The sequence below is a fragment of the Lissotriton vulgaris genome, chromosome 8, assembly GCF_964263255.1.
Source record: "Lissotriton vulgaris chromosome 8, aLisVul1.2, whole genome shotgun sequence".
In the NCBI taxonomy this organism is placed as follows: domain Eukaryota; kingdom Metazoa; phylum Chordata; class Amphibia; order Caudata; family Salamandridae; genus Lissotriton; species Lissotriton vulgaris.
In genome coordinates this window covers 423,653,877-423,672,165 of record NC_141696.1, presented here as the reverse complement: position 1 = coordinate 423,672,165, position 18,289 = coordinate 423,653,877, and the positions used below count along the sequence as shown (strand labels likewise).

Genomic DNA, 18,289 nt, shown 5'->3' with positions numbered 1-18,289 from the left:
GGCTAAACTCAGCCAAGCCCTGGCGGACGGCCGAGATGCAGCGCGCTTTTCTATCCGGTGTGGGCTGGATACTACGGACTCACTGGGCAGGGCGATGGCAACGACGGTGGCGGTTCGACGCCACGCCTGGTTGAGGTCCGCCAACTTCTCGGCCGATGTCCAGGCCACCCTCCTGGACATGCCGTTTGATGGCCGTCGCCTCTTCGGCGACAAGGCAGACCATGCGCTGGAACGTTTCAAGGACTCCAGGGCCACGGCCAAGTCCTTGGGCCTTACGGCCCCACGCCAGCAATCGGGTGCCTTTCGCTCCTTTCGTGGCCACGGAAGGGGCGCCCCGCCACGTACCGTCAGCCACGCGCCGCAGAATGTTCAGCAACGCGGTGGCGGACGTGGGAACCGCCGTGGCGGTGGTCGGGGCCAGCGGCGAGGCCAGTCCACACCTCCTTCAGCAGCCCCTGCCTCAAAACCTTCCTAGTCAGAGTTTTCAGGCCCATGTGACGCCTGTGGGAGGCAGGGTTCGCCATCACCTCTCCCACTGGCATACAGTCACTTCGGACAGGTGGGTGCTGCAAATTGTCCGAAGGGGCTTCTCCCTCCCCTTCGAGTCATCCCCTCCATCCATGCCACCTCAATACCACCGTGTGTCGGGGGATCACTTGCAACTTCTGCAAGAGGAGGTTTCGGCCCTCTTGGCCAAGAGGGCCATCGAGCGCGTTCCTGGGCCAGAAGTAGGACGTGGTTGTTACTCCCACTACTTTCTGGTACCCAAGAAGGGCAAAGGGGGCCTACGCCCTATCTTGGATCTGCGGAACGTCAACGGCTTCCTCCGGACGGAGAAGTTCAAGATGCTCACTTTGGCTCAGGTCCTGGCTGCCCTGGACCCAGGAGACTGGATGGTAGCGTTGGACTTGCAGGACGCCTATTTCCACATCCCCGTCCTGCCGGCCCACCGGCGTTACCTGCGGTTCACGGTAGGCCAAGAGCACTTTCAGTTTACCGTGCTCCCCTTCGGCCTTACCAGCGCCCCGCGGGTGTTCACGAAGGTGATGGCGGTGGTCGCAGCCCATCTGTGCAGGCAGGGGGTATCAGTCTTCCCCTACCTCGACGACTGGTTGTTGAAGGCGGGCTCGCCCCAGACAGTCGTCAGCCACCTCCAGACTACGGCCGACCTCCTGCACTTGCTGGGGTTCTCCATCAATGTGCCGAAGTAACACCTGTGTCCCTCTCAGAAGTTCCTCTTCATCGGAGCAGTTCTCGACTCGGCGCAGTTTCGGGTTTACCCACCCGAGCAGCGGGTTCGGGATATTCAGGCTCTGGTTCCCATCTTCCAGCCGTTATCCCGGGTCTCGGTCAGGTTGACGCTGCGGCTTCTGGGACTGATGGCCTCCTGCATCCTTCTGGTGCGTCACGCCAGGTGGCGGATGCGGGCTCTGCAGTGGGACCTGAAGTTTCAGTGGGCCCAGCATCAGGGCAACCTGTCCGATCATGTCTTGATCTCGGAGGGCACTGCGAGACAACTGCAGTGGTGGCTCACGGACCGCGACTGGGTCAGTGGCAGACCCCTCTCCCTACCCCAACCGGAGCACGTAGTTGTGACGGACGCGTCCCTCCAGGGCTGGGGAGGCCACATGGGAGAGGCGGAGATCAGAGGCCTCTGGTCTCCGGCGGAGTCCCGGCTCCATATCAACCTTCTGGAGCTGCGGGCGATTCGTCTAGCACTGAAGGCATTCCTCCCCTCTGTCCGGGGGAGCGTGGTGCAAGTGTTCACCGACAACACCACCGCCATGTGGTACTGCAACAAGCAAGGCGGAGTGGGGTCGTGGACCCTCTGCCAGGAGGCTCTGCGCCTCTGGCAGTGGCTGGAACATCAGGGCGTGACCCTGGTGGTTCAACACCTGGCAGGCTCTCTGAATGCCAGGGCGGACGAACTCAGCCGCCGGTGCATGATGGATCACGAATGGCGTCTGAACTCGGACGTGGCGCAAGGTCTCTTTCGGCAGTGGGGAGAGCCTTGGTTAGATCTATTCGCCACAGAAGAGAACGCGCAATGTCATCAGTTCTGCGCGTTGGAATTTCCAAGGCGGCACTCGCTCGGCGACGCTTTTCGTCGCGAGTGGATCTGCGGTCTGTTGTACGCCTTTCCGCCTATACCACTTCTGCCCAGAGTGCTGAAGAAGATCAGGCGCGACCGGGCCCAGGTCATCCTTGTGGCTCCGGACTGGGCACGAAGATACTGGTATCCCGAGCTACTCAGCATGTCAGTCGATCCCCCGATTCGTCTGCCTCTTCGGGAGGACCTTCTGTCGCAGCAGCAGGGGACGGTCCTGCACCCGAACCTGTCCAGTCTCCACCTACAAGCTTGGAGATTGAGCGGCGACAGTTGAGGCCATTTGACTTGCCTCCTGAAGTCTGTGATATCATTCTGGCAGCCAGGCGTCCCTCCACAAAGTCGGTATACGCCTGCCGGTGGAACAGATTTGTGGCATGGTGCACAGCAAAGGCTGTGGATCCTCTCTCTGCACCCCTTTCGGAAGTGCTGCTCTTTCTTCTTTCCCTTGCCCAGCAGGGCTCTGCTCTGGGCACTCTTAAAGGGTACCTTTCTGCTCTATCAGCCTTCTTGAGGCTACCAGATCAGCCTTCTTTATTCAAGTCCCCTATTGTAAGTAGATTTCTGAAGGGCATCACGCACATGTTCCCTCCTGTTCCCTTCGTGATGCCCCAGTGGGACTTGAATCTTGTTCTCACTTATCTGATGTGTGCTCCCTTTGAGCCACTTCATAACTGTCCTCTTCGTCTCCTTACTCTGAAGACTGCCTTTCTGGTTGCCATCACCTCTGCCAGGAGGGTGAGTGAGCTCCAGGCTCTTTCTTCTTCTCCACCTTTTCTGTCTGTTCATCCTGACAAGGTGGTGTTACGTACACGACCTTCCTTTCTGCCCAAGGTTGTCACGGCCTTCCACATCGGGCAGTCCATTACCTTGCCCACTTTCTTTCCGCCTCCGCATCCCTCGAAAGAGGAAGAGAGGCTCCACCGTCTGGATCCAAAACGTGCGCTCTCCTACTACCTAGATCGCACACGCCAATTCCGGGTGGATGACCAACTCTTCGTTGGTTACGTGGGTGCGAAGAAGGGTAAGGCTGTGCACAAGAGGACCATCTCTAGGTGGATCATCTTGTGTATCCAAGCATGTTACTCCATGGCGAGGAAGGAGCCCCCGGCTGGATTGCGGGCTCACTCCACTCGGGCCACGGCGACAACAACTGCCCTGGGCCGAGGTGTCCCCCTGCAGGACATTTGCCAGGCAGCTACGTGGGCCTCGCTGCACACGTTCGCAAGACACTACTGCCTGGACAGTCAAGTCCGGAGGGATGGCTTCTTTGGCCGTTCCGTCCTCCAGGACTTTCTGGTGTGATATTGGTTCGCAGACCCTCCACCGGGGTTGGTATTGCTGGGGTATCTATTCTAAGGTAAGGAATCTATCACTAACGTGTCTCTTTCAGATGCACAAGTTACTACTTGTGTAACGATATATCTGTAAGAGACATTAGTTAGTGATAGATTCCTTACCGACCCACCCATCCTCCCCGTTCTGCGAACCGATATCTAGGGTTAAGGTCATCCCCTTCAGGGCCCTAGTTTCATGGCACCAGTGTTAGTTCTATCATGGCTCTGCGTATCTGGCGCGGAAAAGCTGTGTGTCAGAACTGACGTCAGCGCGCATGGGCGCCGTCTAAGTACTCCGACGACGTCATCCCGGCGCTCACGACGCCGACGACGGACGCGGAGCCGCAGACAACGCCTACCGGCGCGCAGGGGTATTGCTACGCAAAAGTTTCCAGATCCAGTCTGACGCCTGGGGATATTCTAAGGTAAGGAATCTATCACTAACTAATGTCTCTTACAGATATATTGTTACACAAGTAGTAACTTGTGCGTTACTTCTCACCCTGTGCACCAGGCTTCCCTGGTGTAGGTATCCAGGTTCTTGGGTTAGCCATGGGTGGGGTTACTATCCAGCGATCTGTCTTCCACTGGGTTTCTTCAGGGTCCAGTGAAAAGAATCCTTTTTTAAAACTGCAACATAGAGTTTCCCGTTGTCTGTATACGCAGCTGTGTTTACACTCTGCACAGAGCCTCCGTGGGGTTCCTGGGTACTTGCCTTGTTGGTTCCTTGTGTCCTCAGCTCTTCTGGGTCTCCTGGTCCAGGTCCCAACTTTGGTCGCATTTCACAATTCCCTTTCTTAGTATATGGTTTGATCTTCCCCTCGAGACCACTGTGTATTGTGCCTACTTCCCTGTTTCCAATTAAAGTATTGTGTGTATTTGTGTTGACATTTCTGGGTAGGAGATATACCAATGTGCTAGTGAGTGTTGTATAATAAATAGACATATTTTTATAAATACACTGTTATTTTTCATTTAACCTACCCTACATGGTTGGATCTGGTAAAACATGCTGCTTAACCCTCTGGACTAAGCCAGAAGGCTGCTCTCCACAGCTACCACTTACAGAGCTTTCTATGGTGGTCTAAGACCCATAAAATCACCTTAAGGGTTGTCTGGATTAGTGTAAGGTGCATCACTTAAGTAGGTGTGCACCATATACTAAGCCAGCCGTCTACAGTGTGGCACACAAGGCTACCTACTCTACTCCTCCAGAACTTCTACATCTGGACACTCCAGGTCAAGTTAACTCTAACTGCTTTTGGTTCTTTGGATGTTGGCACCCTAAGTCCTAAGGGGACCCCCGAAATCTGATTCTGATTGCAAGTACCTGTGTCCAGTATTTACATCTTTTTCCATAGGAAAGCATACCCACGTAAAAATGCATGTGTGTGATATTTTTACTTACCTGTAAAAAAGTGATTGTTCGAAAATTACTTACCCAATTACGAAGTTGTTGGAATTAAAATATATATTATATACCTGTTATTTTTCCAAGTTGGTCTCGAGTTTCTTCCTGAGTGTGTGTCTCACTTATTGACTGAGTTCTATAAATTTTATAATACTTCCCTCTGATAAGCCTAAACTGCTCGACCACACTACAACAAAGAGAGCATTTAAGATTTCATTTAAGCCCTGTAAGTCAATAAGGGTTGTCTGGCCTTTCTACATAGTGCACTTTCATTTCGGTGGACTACATACACAGCAAGCTTCCTACAGTCTGGTAAGGGGAAAACCAATTCCCTCATTGAATTCTTGCTGGCTGGGCAGACCTCGTCCGAGCACTTACTGCAGTTCAATGAAGCCCTGACTAACACTCCCAGGAGTACCTAGTGTTAACCTTGTTCCTCCCCTCCTGTGGTTATACAGGTAGGACACCCTGCAAACCTGCCTCGGGTGACCGTGCTTTTGTGACTCAGCACTCTACTCATGAGAGGCCAGTAGTTCATGCATCTCCTAGCATGATTAATGCTAACTAATTCCCTGTGACCCCCTTCTCCAGTCTGGGTTGAAGAGAATTGAAGCATTCGTGAAGCAGAAGTTCACCTGGCTAGCCTTGCCCTTTAGTCAGTCAGTGCCAGCTGCTCACAAGGTAGGTACTCCCATCCAGTTCAGGACATGGTTGTCAGCAGTCTGGGAGGAATTCCATGTCAGCCCATCTCAGATTGCTCAGGATGCAGCCAAATGTGTGAAAAGATCAGGGCTGGACACTAATGACTATGTAGTCAGAGCAGTCGGGACTAACGTGATGTGCTAAGTTAACACATGTATGAGATCCTCGGCCTTCTTGGGTGACGTTCAAGCCTCACTCTGGGATATGCGATGAGTCTTGCATATTGGGGTAGGTTTGTGTCTTGGTGTGGAACCCATAATACTGACCAGTTGTAGACCAAACTGTTAGATGTATTGTTATTTTGTCTTTGGCCCAACAAGGACTTGCAGTGGGCACTGTTAAAGGTTAATGGTCAGCTCTTTTGGCCTTTTTGGGTTTCATGGACCAGCCATCCTTATTTAAATCACCTGTTGTGATCCGGTTTCATAAAGGCTGACTTCATATGTTCCCTCCTAAACCCATTGTGATGCCACAGTGGGCTCTTAATTTGGTCCTTAGTTTTCTCATATGCAGCCCTTTTGAGCCGATGTACAGCTGCCCTTTGCGACACCTGACTCTGAAGATGGTTTTTCTTGTCATAACTTCAGCTCATATGTGAGTGAGCTTCAAGCTTTTTTAGTCCAGCCGACCTACACCATTTTCATTCATGACAAGCTGGTGCGGAGCACTGGAGCGGTCTTTCTGCCAAAGATTTTGACTCCCTTTCATGTCAGACAGTCCATCGCACTTCTGTCATTCTTTGCTCTACCTCTCCCTTCAAAAGAGGATAGACTACATCGTTTGGACCGAAAAGAGGGATGGGTTTTTACATCTACAATACCAAGGAACGTTGGATAGACCATCAGCTCATTGTAAGTTTCTGCAGGTCAAAGAACTGCAAGTCAGTGTAGAAAAGGACTTTGTGTTCATGTGGATAGTTCTCTGCATTAAGATCTGCTACTCTCTGGTTAAGACGTAGCCTCCAAAAGGACTAAGGGTCCATTCCACAAGGCTGCTACTACTATGTTGGCATGTGGAGTGCTTTCCCTGAATGTTTGTCAGGCCACACGTTAGGCATCAGTGCACTTGTTCACTAAGCACTACTGCCATTTCTGAACCATCACTTGATATTCACGCAGATTGTTATATATTTTTTTTGTATTGTAATATTTTGATTAATACAATAACTTTCTCTTCACTTTTGTCTTGACAGCTACGTCGGACTGGAAAGGCATTTTGACTTTTCGGTTCTTCAGGACATTTTGTTCTGAGTCATTCTACAGACCCACCACCTGGATCGGTATCTATTTTAAAGGTGAGGAATCTGCAGTTAGAAATATTTATCAGAAGAACAAGTTACTTACCCTAGGTAACGCTCTTACTGGTGAATTCTTTATCTAACAGTTGATTCCTTACTGCCTTACCAACTTCCCGTGCTGTGGAATATCTTCTTTTCCATCTAAAGCGAGCACACATTAGAGATCTGTATATTTGCACAGGTTAATTCGTTTTTGGGCTCTGAATCCAAGAATGCGAACAGTGTCAAGAAAGAAACTGATGTCGGTATTCATGGGTGGTGCTTATATGCGGCTCCAACTGTCACTTCCAGGGCAGAACAAGATTGACGCAGAGCTCCACAAAGTCACCTGCTGTGGCACAGGGACTATGCAAACAAGTCTTCCATATCCAGTCTGGCGCCAGGGGATATATTCCAAAGGGTAAGAGTCTGCAGTTAACTATCCACCAGAAAAGAGTTACCTAAGGTAAGTACCTGGTTCTTCTATTTCTTAAGGTTCACTGTGAAAGTATATACTTTACTGTCTAATTTTACATTATTACCATGTAAAACAATACTCTTAGAAAATGTTCTGTTTAGTAATGCTAAAGTCATTGATTTTTTTTCTTGCTAGGTATATGCTTGGGGTGACAACGATCACGGTCAACAGGGGAATGGAACCACAACAGTCAACCGAAAGCCCACATTAGTTCATGGCCTGGAAGGGCAGAAAATAACCCGTGTAGCCTGTGGATCCTCCCACAGTGTATCCTGGACCACTCTTGATGTAGCAACACCCTCTGTTCATGAGCCAGTTTTGTTCCAAACTGCCAGGGATCCTCTTGGAGCTTCCTACCTTGGTAGGTTTCCTTGTCACTTTTAACGTCCCTTTCCTTGTGCCGGTTCATGTAGCTAAATGTGTGCAGATTCTAAAGACAATGCCTTAATCAGAATGCCCAAACTATCTTCATTTCATCGTGTAATAAGGCAGAAATGTGCTTAACATTATGACGTTTTACTGCTTTGTCACATATACGTAGCGAGAGCTTTCTATTTATTGTATGCTAGTCTGTGGGAGATGGTGTGATTCTTAGTTGATTCATCTGCTGTGTGCTGCGTGTATGCCAAATTTCGAAAGAAGAGGTAGATTTTCCAAAACTAAATGTGGGGATTTACTTTCTACATTGGTTTGTATTCACGTGGTGACAATTTCAGGTGTGAGAAAGGTAAATTAAATTCTTCAGTTTGGATTGGGCCTGTTTTCATGTATGCTGGTCCCCTTCCACTTTCCAGAATTTACACCGTGTAGAAGGCTACACATCTTAAATCTTTCTGGCAGCTGGTTTGGACTCGATGAACCTTGTTACTCATATTAATAATTCCAGTTAGTACAGTATACTACCAATTTAAGGCATCTTAAATCTTAAGGTAGCTTGTCGTAGGGGCCTGGTAAGACAGGATCTGATAGAAACAGGTTAGTGTTATATTCCTTACCTTAGAATATCCACAGGCGTCAGACTGGATCTGGAAAGATTTGCGTAACAGTACCCCTGCGCGTCGGTAGGCGTCGTCTGCGGCTCCGCGTCCGTCGTTGGCGCCGGGATGACGTCCTCGGAGTACTTAGACGCCGCCCTCACGCGCTGACATCTGTTCTTCTTTTTTCCGCGCCAGCAAGCGCAGATCCGGAAAAAGCAGTACTCCTTAGTCACTTTTTGACTAACTTTTTCGATCTTTTTGATCCTGTTTCGAGTCGTAAGACTATCGGTGCCGGTAGGGATGCCCGGGTTCAAGCCCTGTGCCGATTGGAACCGACTGATGTTGGTTACCGACCCCCATCGCCGGTGCTTGCATTGCCTTGGTGCCGACCATGATGACAAGTTGTGCCACGACTGCCGGGCCTTGACGTCGAAGGCCGGTCCCTGGGCTGAACGCGACGCCGGAGGAGATCGATGCCTTCCTCATGGCCATGAGGTCGCTCTCACCTCCGTCAGGTCCCGCTGTGGCGCCTTCGGGCCCCGACTGGGAGCCCAAGCGGGCCGGGTGCTTAGGCCCCCGGTGCCGTCGGGTGCTTCGGCCCCGGCGCCGTCGACGACTCCGGTCCTGACGCCTCAGGGCCCCACCAGATCCGGGTCTGGATCCGGGTCGCCGCTGGTTGACCTTACGACCCCCCTGCCGGCGCCAACCCCCAGGGTGTCGCCCCCGACGCCATCCCAGGACGACTTCGTCCCCGGTCCCTCCCTCGGTCCGGATCCGGCGTCGGACCGGCGTCGCTCGACGCCGCATTTGACGCAGAGAGAAGAGCAATTCTTCTTTAATCCGACCCCATCCTTTGAACCTGACTATCAGGAGATGGGAGGTGAGGGGAACTGGATCTGGGAGGGATCTGAGGACCCTCTGGCACGAGAGTGCCAGTCGTTTCAGGACTGGGCAGTGGATCTAGGGGAGGCCAGTGGTTTGGACACTTCGCCCGACACTAGCTTTGTCTACCCTCCTACCGTGGTTACGGAGGAGGGGGCTGCTTACAGCGTGGTGCTGACGAGGGCGGCCAAGACCTTGGGTCTTGAGCTCTCAGTCGCAGCCATGAGGACTCACCGAGGTCCTTAAACCGCAGGCAAGCTTGACGCCAAGAGAAGAGCAATTCTTCCATGATCCGTCCCCATCTTTTGAACCTGACTATTAGGAGATGGGAGGCGCGGGGGATTGGGAGGGGTATGAGGACCCTCTGGCACGAGAATGCCGGACGGTTCAGGACTGGGCAGTGGATCTAGGGGAGGCCAGTGGTTTGGACACTTCACCCGACACTGGCTTTGTATCCCCTCCAACCGTGGCTACGGAGGAGGGGGCTGCTTACAGCGTGGTACTGATGAGGGCGGCCAAGGCATTGGGTCTTGAGCTCCCAGTCGCGGCCGTGAGGACTAACCTCCTCACCGTGGTCCTTAAACCGCAGGCAAGCTCTTCGGAGCCTCTACTGCCGTTTAATGAGGCCCTTACTGATGTTCTGTTGGGTACTTGGTCCAGGCCCGCTACAGGTCCCCCTGTAGATCGGAACGTGGCCAGGCGCCACCGCCCGTCCCACCCTAGCTTCCTGTCCTTCCACCCCACCCCGAGAGCCTTGTTATCCAGGCCTCTAACTCTCAGACTGCATCCCCGACTGCACCACCTGATCGGGATTCCAAAAGGTATGAGCAGTTCGGTAAGAAGCTGTTCTCCTCACTTAGTTTGGGGTTGCGGTCAGTCAACACCGCTTGCCTTTTCGGCCGTTATACCCACTCTCTGTGGGACACGGTCGCGGACGTGCTGCCAGCTTGCCCGGAGGAGGCGGGGGTCAAACTCACTCAAGCTCTTGCGGAAGGGCGGGATGCAGCACAGTATTCTATCCCATATGGGCTGGATACCACAGACTCTCTGGGCAGGGCGATTTCCACGACGGTGGCGGTTCGCCGCCACGCCTGGCTGAGGTCCACCAATTTTTTGGCTGATGTCCAGAATTCCCTCTTGGACATGCAGTTTAATGGCTGTCACCTCTTTGGCGACAAGGCAGACAGTGCGATTGAGTGTTTCAAGGACTCCAGGGTTAAGGCCAAGTCCTTGGGCCTGTCGGGCCAGCGCCAGCAGGCTTCTGCCTTTCGCTCCTTTCGTGGCAAAGAAAGGGGACCCCCTCACGTCCTGCCAGCCAGGGCCATAGACTAACATCCAGCGCGGCGGCGGACGTGGTAACCGCCGTGGCGGTGCCTGGGGACCGTGGCGAGGCCAGTCCACATCCACCCCCGCAGCATCCGCCTCAAAGCCTTCCTAGTTGGAGCTTTTAGGCCCATTCGACGCCTGTGGGGGACAGGGTTCCCCATCACCTCCTCCACTGGTGCTCCATCACATCGGACAGGTGGGTGCTGCAATTCTTCTGAAGGGGCTATTCCCTCCCCTTCGAGGTGACCCCTCCAGCCATGCCACCTCTGTACCACCGCGTGTCGGGTGATCACTTGCAACTTCTGCAAGAGGAAGTTACGGCCGTCTTGGCCAAGGGGGCCATCGAGCGTGTTCCTGGGCCAGAAGTAGGGTGTGGTTGTTATTCCTACTACTGGTTACCAAAAAGGTCAAAAGGGGCCTACGCCCTATCTTGGACCTGCGGAACGTCAACAGCTTCCTCCGGAAGGAGAAGATCAAGATGCTGACTTTGGCTCAGGTCTTAGCTGCCCTAGACCCAGAAGACCGGATGGTAGCGTTGGACTTGCAGGACGCATATTTTCACATCCCCGTCCTCCCGGCCCACCGGCGTTACCTGCGGTTCACGGTAGGCCTTCAGCACTTTCAGTTTACTGTGCTCCCCTTCGGCCATACCAGTGCCCCTCAGGTGTTCACAAAAGTGATAGCGGTGGTTGCAGCCCATCTGCGCAGATGAGGGGTGTCATTCTTCCCCTATCTCGACGACTGGTTGTTGAAGGCTGGCTCGCTCCAGACAGTGGTCAGCCACCTCCAGACTACGGCCGACCTCTTGCACCTGCTGAGGTTCTCCATCAATGTACCGAAGTCACACCTGTGTCCCTCTCAGAAGCACCTCTTCATCGGAGCGGTTCTGGACTCGGCGCACTTTCGGGTTTATCCTCCCGAACAGCGGGTTCGGGATATTCAGGCTCGGATTCCAATCTTTCAGCCTTTATCCCGAGTCTCGGTCAGGTTGACGCTGCAGCTTCCTGGGCTGATGGCCTCCTGCATCCTACTGGTGCATCACGCCAGGTGGCGGATGCAGGCTCTGCAGTGGGACCTGAAGTTTCAGTGGGCCCAGCATCAGGGCAACATGTCCGACCATGTCCTGATCTCGGAGGGCACTGTGAGACAGTTGCAGTGGTGGCTCACGGACCGCGATTGGGTCAAAGGCAGATCTCTCTCCCTACCCCAACCGGAGCACCGTAGTAGTGATGGATGCGAACCTCCTGGGTTGGGGGGGCTACATGGGAGAGGCGGAGATCTAAGGCCTCTGGTCTCCGGCGGAGTCCCGGCTCCATATCAACCTTCTGGAGCTGCGAGCGATCCGACTTGCACTGAAGGCATTCCTTCCCTCTGTCCAGGGAAGTGTAGTGGAGGTGTTCACAGACAACACCACCGCCATGTGGTACAGCAACAAACAGGGCGGGGTGGGGTCGTGGACCCTTTGTCAGGAGGCTCTGCGCCTCTGGCAATGGCTGGAACACCAGGGCGTCACCCTGGTGGTTCAACACCTGGCAGGTTCCCTGAACGCCAGGGCGGACTAACTCAGCTGCCGGTGCATGATGGATCACGAATGGCGTCTGATCTCGGACGTGGCGCAAGATCTCTTTCAGTGATGTGGAGAGCCTTGGTTAGATCAATTCGCCACAAAGAGAAGGCGCAATTTCATCAGTTCTGCTCGTTGGAATTTCCAAGGCGGCACTCGCTCGGAGAAGCTTTTCGTCGTGATTGGAGCTGCGGTCTATTATCCGCCTTACCGCCTATACCACTTCTACCCAGAGTGCTGAAGAAGATCAGGCGTGACCGGGCCAAAGTCATCCTTGTGGCTCCGGACTGGGCACGAAGATACTGGTATCCCGAGCTACTCAGCATGTCAGTCGATCCCCCGATTAGTCTGCCTCTTCAGGAGGACCTTCTGTCGCAGAGCAGGGGACGGTCCTCCACCCGAACCTGTCCAGTCTCCACCTCCATGCGTGGAGATTGAGAGGCGACAGTTGAGGCCATTTGACTTGCCTCCTGAGGTCTGTGATGTGATTCTGGCAGCCAGGCGTCCCTCTACAAAATCGGTATACGCCTGCAGGTGGAACAAATGTGTGGCATGGTGCACAGCAAAGGCTGTTGATCCCCTTTCTGCCCCCCTTTCAGAGGTTCTTCTCTTTCTTCTTTCTCTTGCCCAGCAGGGCTCTGCTCTTGGCACTATCAAGGGCTACCTCTCTGCCATTTCAGCTTTTTAAGGCTACCTAATCAGCCTTCTCTTTTCAAGTCCCCTGTTGTAAATAGATTCTTGAAGGGCATCCCTCACATGTTTCCTCCTGTTTCTTTCGTGATGCCTCAGTGGGACTTGAACCTTGTTCTTACTTATTTGATGTGCGCTCCTTTCGATCTACTTCACAATTTCCCTCTTCGTCTTCTCACTCTTAAGACTGCCTTCCTGGTTGTCATCACCTCTGCCAGGAGAGTGAGTGAGCTCCAGGCTCTTTCTTCCAAACCTCCTTTCCTTTCTTTCCATCCGGACAAAGTTTTTCTTGAGGACGCGTCCCTCTTTCCTGCCCAAGGTAGTCAAAGCCTTCCACATCAGGCAGTCCATCACCTTGCCCACCTTCTTTCCGCCTCCGCATCCCTCGAAAGAGGAAGAGAGGCTCCACCGTCTGGACCTAAAACGTGCGCTCTCATTCTATCTGGACCGCACACGCCAGTTCCGGGTGTACGACCAGCTCTTTGTTGGTTACATGGGCGCTAAGAAGGAACGGGTGGTGCACAAACGAACCATCTCTCGGTGGGTTTTGTTGTGCATCAAGGTATGCTACTCTTTGGCTAAAAAAGGAGCCTCCTGTTGGGCTGAGGGCCCATTCCACTCGGACCACGGCGGTTACTACTGCCCTAGGTCAGGGAGTCCCCTTGCAGGACATCTGTCAGGCAGCCACATGGGCCTCGCTGCACACGTTCGCTAGACACTACTGCCTGGACAGCCATGTCCGGAGAGATGGCTTTTTCGACCGTTCTGTTTTCCATGACTTTCTGGTGTGATCATTGGTTTGCGGACCCAACACCGGAGTTGGTATTGCTGGGGTATCTATTCTAAGGTAAAGAATCTAACACTAACCTGTTTCTTTCAGATGCACAAGTTACTTACCTTCGGTAACGATATATCTGTAAGAAACAGTAGTTAGTGTTAGTTTCCTTACCACCCCACCCATCCTCCCCGTTCTGCAAACCGATATCTAGGGTTAAGGTTCTTCCCTTTGAGGGCCCTAGTTTCATGGCACCAGTGTCTGTTTTTATCATGGCTCTGCGTTCCTGGCTCGGAAAAGCTGTGCATAACAATTGACGTCAGCGCGCCAGGCCGGCGTCTAAGTACTGCGACGATGTCATCCCGGCGCCGATGATGGACGCGGAGCCGCAGATGACACCTACCGACACGCAGGGGTACTGCTAAGCAAATTTTCCTGATCCAGTCAGGCTCCTGAGGATATTCTAAGGTAAGGAATCTAACACTAACTACCGTTTCTTACAGATATATCGTTACCGAAGGTAAGTAACTTGTGCTTTACCACAGTCCATTAACCTGACCTTTGTTCAGTAGTGTTATCATATTAACTTGCATAAAATTGCATCATTTATGAAGAAGTGACAATCGTTTTACTTGGCAAAGTAAGCTATCCGAGCTGCAGTTTGTTGAATTGTAGCCCCAGAATGCCAGTGATGAATAAGAGCCCCTCTTGCATGTTAAAAGTGTATAGTCATCCCTTTATAGCAGCAAAGAGAGGATGTATATAATCATCCACGCCTACCTTGTCCACTTTTGAAATTAGTCTTTTCACAAAATGTTCACCAGGTACTGGTCAGTCTTTTTTATTTTTATTTGAGAGTTTTATATACCACTCTTATTGATTACTTAACATATCTGATACACATCTAGCGGCAGATTCCTTACCTTTGAATTTCACATGCGCCCAACTGGATCCAAAAGATTTTTCTTTGAACAATACCCATGCACACCGGTAGGTGCTATTAGTCAGCTCCATGTGGCGTCGTCCACCGGAATTGACGTCCTCGTCATCTATATAGGCACCACCTCTGCATGCTGACGTCAGTTATTTTCTTTCCACGCCAGTCAAGCGCTAATCCATGAAGAGAGCTACCCTCTGTTACTTTTCGACATGATTTTTCGACTTACTGTCAACCCATGTTTCTGATGTGTAGGAAGTGTGTTGCAAGTCACTCTAGGAAGACTTCAAGGTTCAAACTGGGCAGTGCCTGCCTTTGTGCGATGTTGGTGAGGTAGTGGTATTTGGTTTCCTTGTGGTGTATCGAGCACAACCATGACTCCAAGTTGTGCTCCGATTGCCATGCCATGGCTCCCAAGACTTGGAGGGAGTGGTCCCTAAAGCTGCTTGTGGCCTGGTTGGTCACCCCATGCCTGACTCCTCGGAGATCCGTCCCGGTCGAGGGGAAGGTCCAGGAACTGCTCCGGGAGTCCCAAGCCCTCTCCATCTCACTCATGATCCTCGGTACACTTAGGTAAGAGACACAAGAAGTATAAGTGTGTATCGACCTCTCCCATCCGTCGGCTGACATGACGGGGAGCCTAGATGTTCAAGGCCTCGTTCTATGTAACCTGCGACTGTCGGCCCCGTAACTCCCCCTTTTCCAGCAGCTGAAGTGACCATGCTCAAAGTTAAGATTTTATGAGACTATTTGCCTCATTTTTGAGAGGCCTGAACCCTCCGACATGCCTTCGGGCCTCGCAGGGTAAGAGAGGGCTTCATTGGGTTCCGCACCAAGGCGTCCCGCGCTGATTGCCCCAGTCGGCCGACATGACGGTGGAGCCTAGGTGTTTAAGGCCTCATTCTCCGTAACCTGTGCCTGGGTCAGCCCGCGCCTCCCTGCTTTTCCAAGAGCTGAAGCTACTCCCGCTCAAATGTAAGAATTTTCTGGGGCCATGTGCCTCATTTTTGAGAGGCCTGAACCCTCCGGCATGCCAAGAGGGGGCACCATCAGCTTCCACACCGGGACCTTCAGCTAGAGACTAGTAACCGCAGATTCCTTAAAGTAGAATTATCCCCAGGCGTGAGACTGGATCCGGAAAATTTTCTTTCCACAGCATCTCTGCGCGCCGGGGGCGGTACCACGTGACTCCGCCCTGATGTCGTCCGCGGGAGTGACGTCAGCGAGGTCACATAAACCCGACCCGGGGGCGCTGATGTCAGTTTCCTTCTTTGCGCGTGCAACGCGGATCCGGATCGTGTCTCTGACCTGTTTTCAGGCCTTCTTTTCACGCTTGTGTTGAAGAACAGTGTGCGAATGCCTTCGGTACTTCTTATACGCGTCAGATGTCGGCGACGGACCCTCACCCAATTTGTATGTGGTGTTTGGCCGAGCACCATGATTCGACGGACTGCGGCGCTTGCCAGCATCTGAAGCTGAAGTCCCGGCGGGAGCGCCGGATGAAACTACTTTCGGCCCGCTGGTCCGTCCTCCACCTCAGAAGGGTCCAGGAACTGCAGATTCAGACTACGGCATCGTCCTTCACCGAGGCCCCATGGGCATCTCTTGCCCATCGGTAAGTCTTGCAGCTGGTCACCGAGGGCTCAGAGGGCGCGGGTTCTCCTCTGGACATGCGGCCTCGCTCGTTGCCACCCTACTCGCCGTTTCCTTGTGTCGGGTTGACTAGGGCCCAAATGGAGGCCTACGCTACGGCTCTGCAGACTTCTTTGGCTCCTCCTCCTCCTTCTCTTTCTCTTCCTGAGACGTCCACGGATCCTTTGCCACGTGCGGGCCTTCTGTGGAGTCCGCAGTGGCTTCGACCTCGGCGCCAACGAGTTTGGCTTCAGGATTTGGGGGTGTGGTGTTGTAGGTGCGGCCCTACAGGGTTCCCCTCTTCTACCCACGGCATCTCTGCCTCGCTGTAAACCCCAAGGGGGTCCCTGTGGTGTTGCAGGAGGTCGCCAGGACTCACGGTTCGTCCCAGAGTCCCCTTGGTCCTCTGGGCAGGCGGCTGCCTTACCGGAGGCCGAGCCGACGCCGTTCTGGCGCTGACGGCTGTCCTCTCCGGCCCTGGCAGTGCTGCAGTTGTTGGCTAGGGTCCGGGGTGCCTCCCCGGGTCCCTCTCGGCCCTCTACGCAGGCAGCTGCCTTGTCGAAGGTCGAGTCAGCGCCTTTTTGGCGCCGTTCCTTAGCCGCCCGGCTCAGCCCCGCCTCCTTCTCCTGGGACGCAAGTGGTGGTGGAGGTCGACTCGGTGTCCCCGATGACCGTTCCGGAGCCTGTTGACGTCACACCAGCACCTGTGGCAGACTCCATGGCGCCGTGCCGGCGTCGGGTCATCGACTCGTCTGCAAAGGTCCCTCCTCAGGTTTGTCATCTCCTTCTCTCCTCTTCTCCGGAGACGGGAAGCTGCGTTGTTGCTTTTTCCACGGCGTCTTCCAGGGGGGGGTCTTCGCTGTCTCCGCGGCCACTGCCCCGCTCTTCCGCAACTCGCTGTTGGTTGCTCCGCAGGCTTCTCCACATTCCGCAGAGGCCCCTCTGGCCCCCCACTCTTCCGTGGATCTTCAGCAATACTGGGGCTGGCCGTTTTTTCCTCCAGCTGGACTCTGGGATAGACGACTTAGTTTACAGCCGTCGCCCACAGAGGAATTGCTCTCTCCCCCGGAGGCGAGTGCAGCCTTTGTCTGGGCCATTTCTGTCACCCAATTCCCTACAGACCATTTGTTGGAAGTTCTCCTCCAGGGCTCTGGGGGAAGGGAACTGCTTCTTCCATTCGGAGCTTCGCTCCACAATTCTTTTCTGGGGGCGTACTGCCACGGGTGATCCTTTGCCTCAGCCGCTCCTTCACCGCCACCATCCTGCTCCACACTGTCTTTCTTTCAACCCTTCTACCCAGGGCCCTCTTCTGCAGACTGCTTTTCCTTCCTTGCCTTTGGTGGTGTTTCCTCTGTCACGGGAGGCCCATTGATGGATTCATGGGGGTGTAACATCTTCGCTTCCTCTAGTGCTGCTTTGCGGGCGCTCAACACACTTTGTGTATTGGCCAGGGCTACCTCTAGCTTGTGGGATTCCGTGAAGTCCCTTCTGTCTCGCGCCTCCCACGAAAGTGTCCGCCCTGATCTACGGCACCATGTGTTGGATGGCCGGGAGTTGGTCGCATTTATTCTCCGTTCGGCCTTGGATGTTTCTGATGCTCTCGTCTTCGCTATGGCAAGTTCTGTGGCTCTCCTCCGCCATGCTTGGTTGCGGGATGGAGTTTTTCCAGAAAATATTAAGGAGCGTCTGGTTGACCTGCCTTTTGATGGGGTTCTTTTGTGTAACACCCACGCGGACTCCGCCATTCAGCGGCTCCTTGCGGGTCTCCATCCTCCTCCCCCTCCGTAAGCTTAGCTTGTCGGTCTGCCGGTGCTTTATGGGATGCGTTATCCCACCCCTTTTTTCTGGGGTCTAGTGTTTAGGTTGGCCCCTCTGTACTGTTGGCTCCAGGTACAGCCCTTTTTTGGCTTTTGTGGTTTTTGGCTGTTGGTAGAACCGTATGGGTCCTCAGGTTGGGCCATCTGTGTATTTTTTGGCTGATTGGTTAGCCGTCTGTGGTCCTTAATGTTCTTGTACTCTGCTGCGGGATTTTTTCCCTAAGAGGTGTTCCCATGTTTCTTTAGGACGTGTCATACCCTAAGTGGGGTACTTGTAGCTATTGTATAGCTCTGTCCTAAGCTGTGAGGGTGTGGACATCCTTTTTTGGGTTCCTCGCCTTTCCTGGCATCACTGTATACCACAGGTGCGGTCTCTTG

The 18,289-nt window shown here is 53.3% G+C and overlaps 1 protein-coding gene across 5 annotated transcripts in view; it reads left to right on the top strand.

The window, feature by feature from the left end:
* Positions 1-18,289, top strand: part of HERC2 (HECT and RLD domain containing E3 ubiquitin protein ligase 2) — a 1,676,463-nt gene that overhangs the window by 997,572 nt on the left and 660,602 nt on the right. For all 5 annotated transcript variants that reach the window (XM_086934186.1, XM_086934185.1, XM_086934187.1 and 2 more), the window contains exon 65: positions 7,447-7,672. In XM_086934186.1, the coding sequence (XP_086790312.1) occupies positions 7,447-7,672 (226 nt within the window). The remainder of the gene's footprint in view (positions 1-7,446; positions 7,673-18,289) is intronic.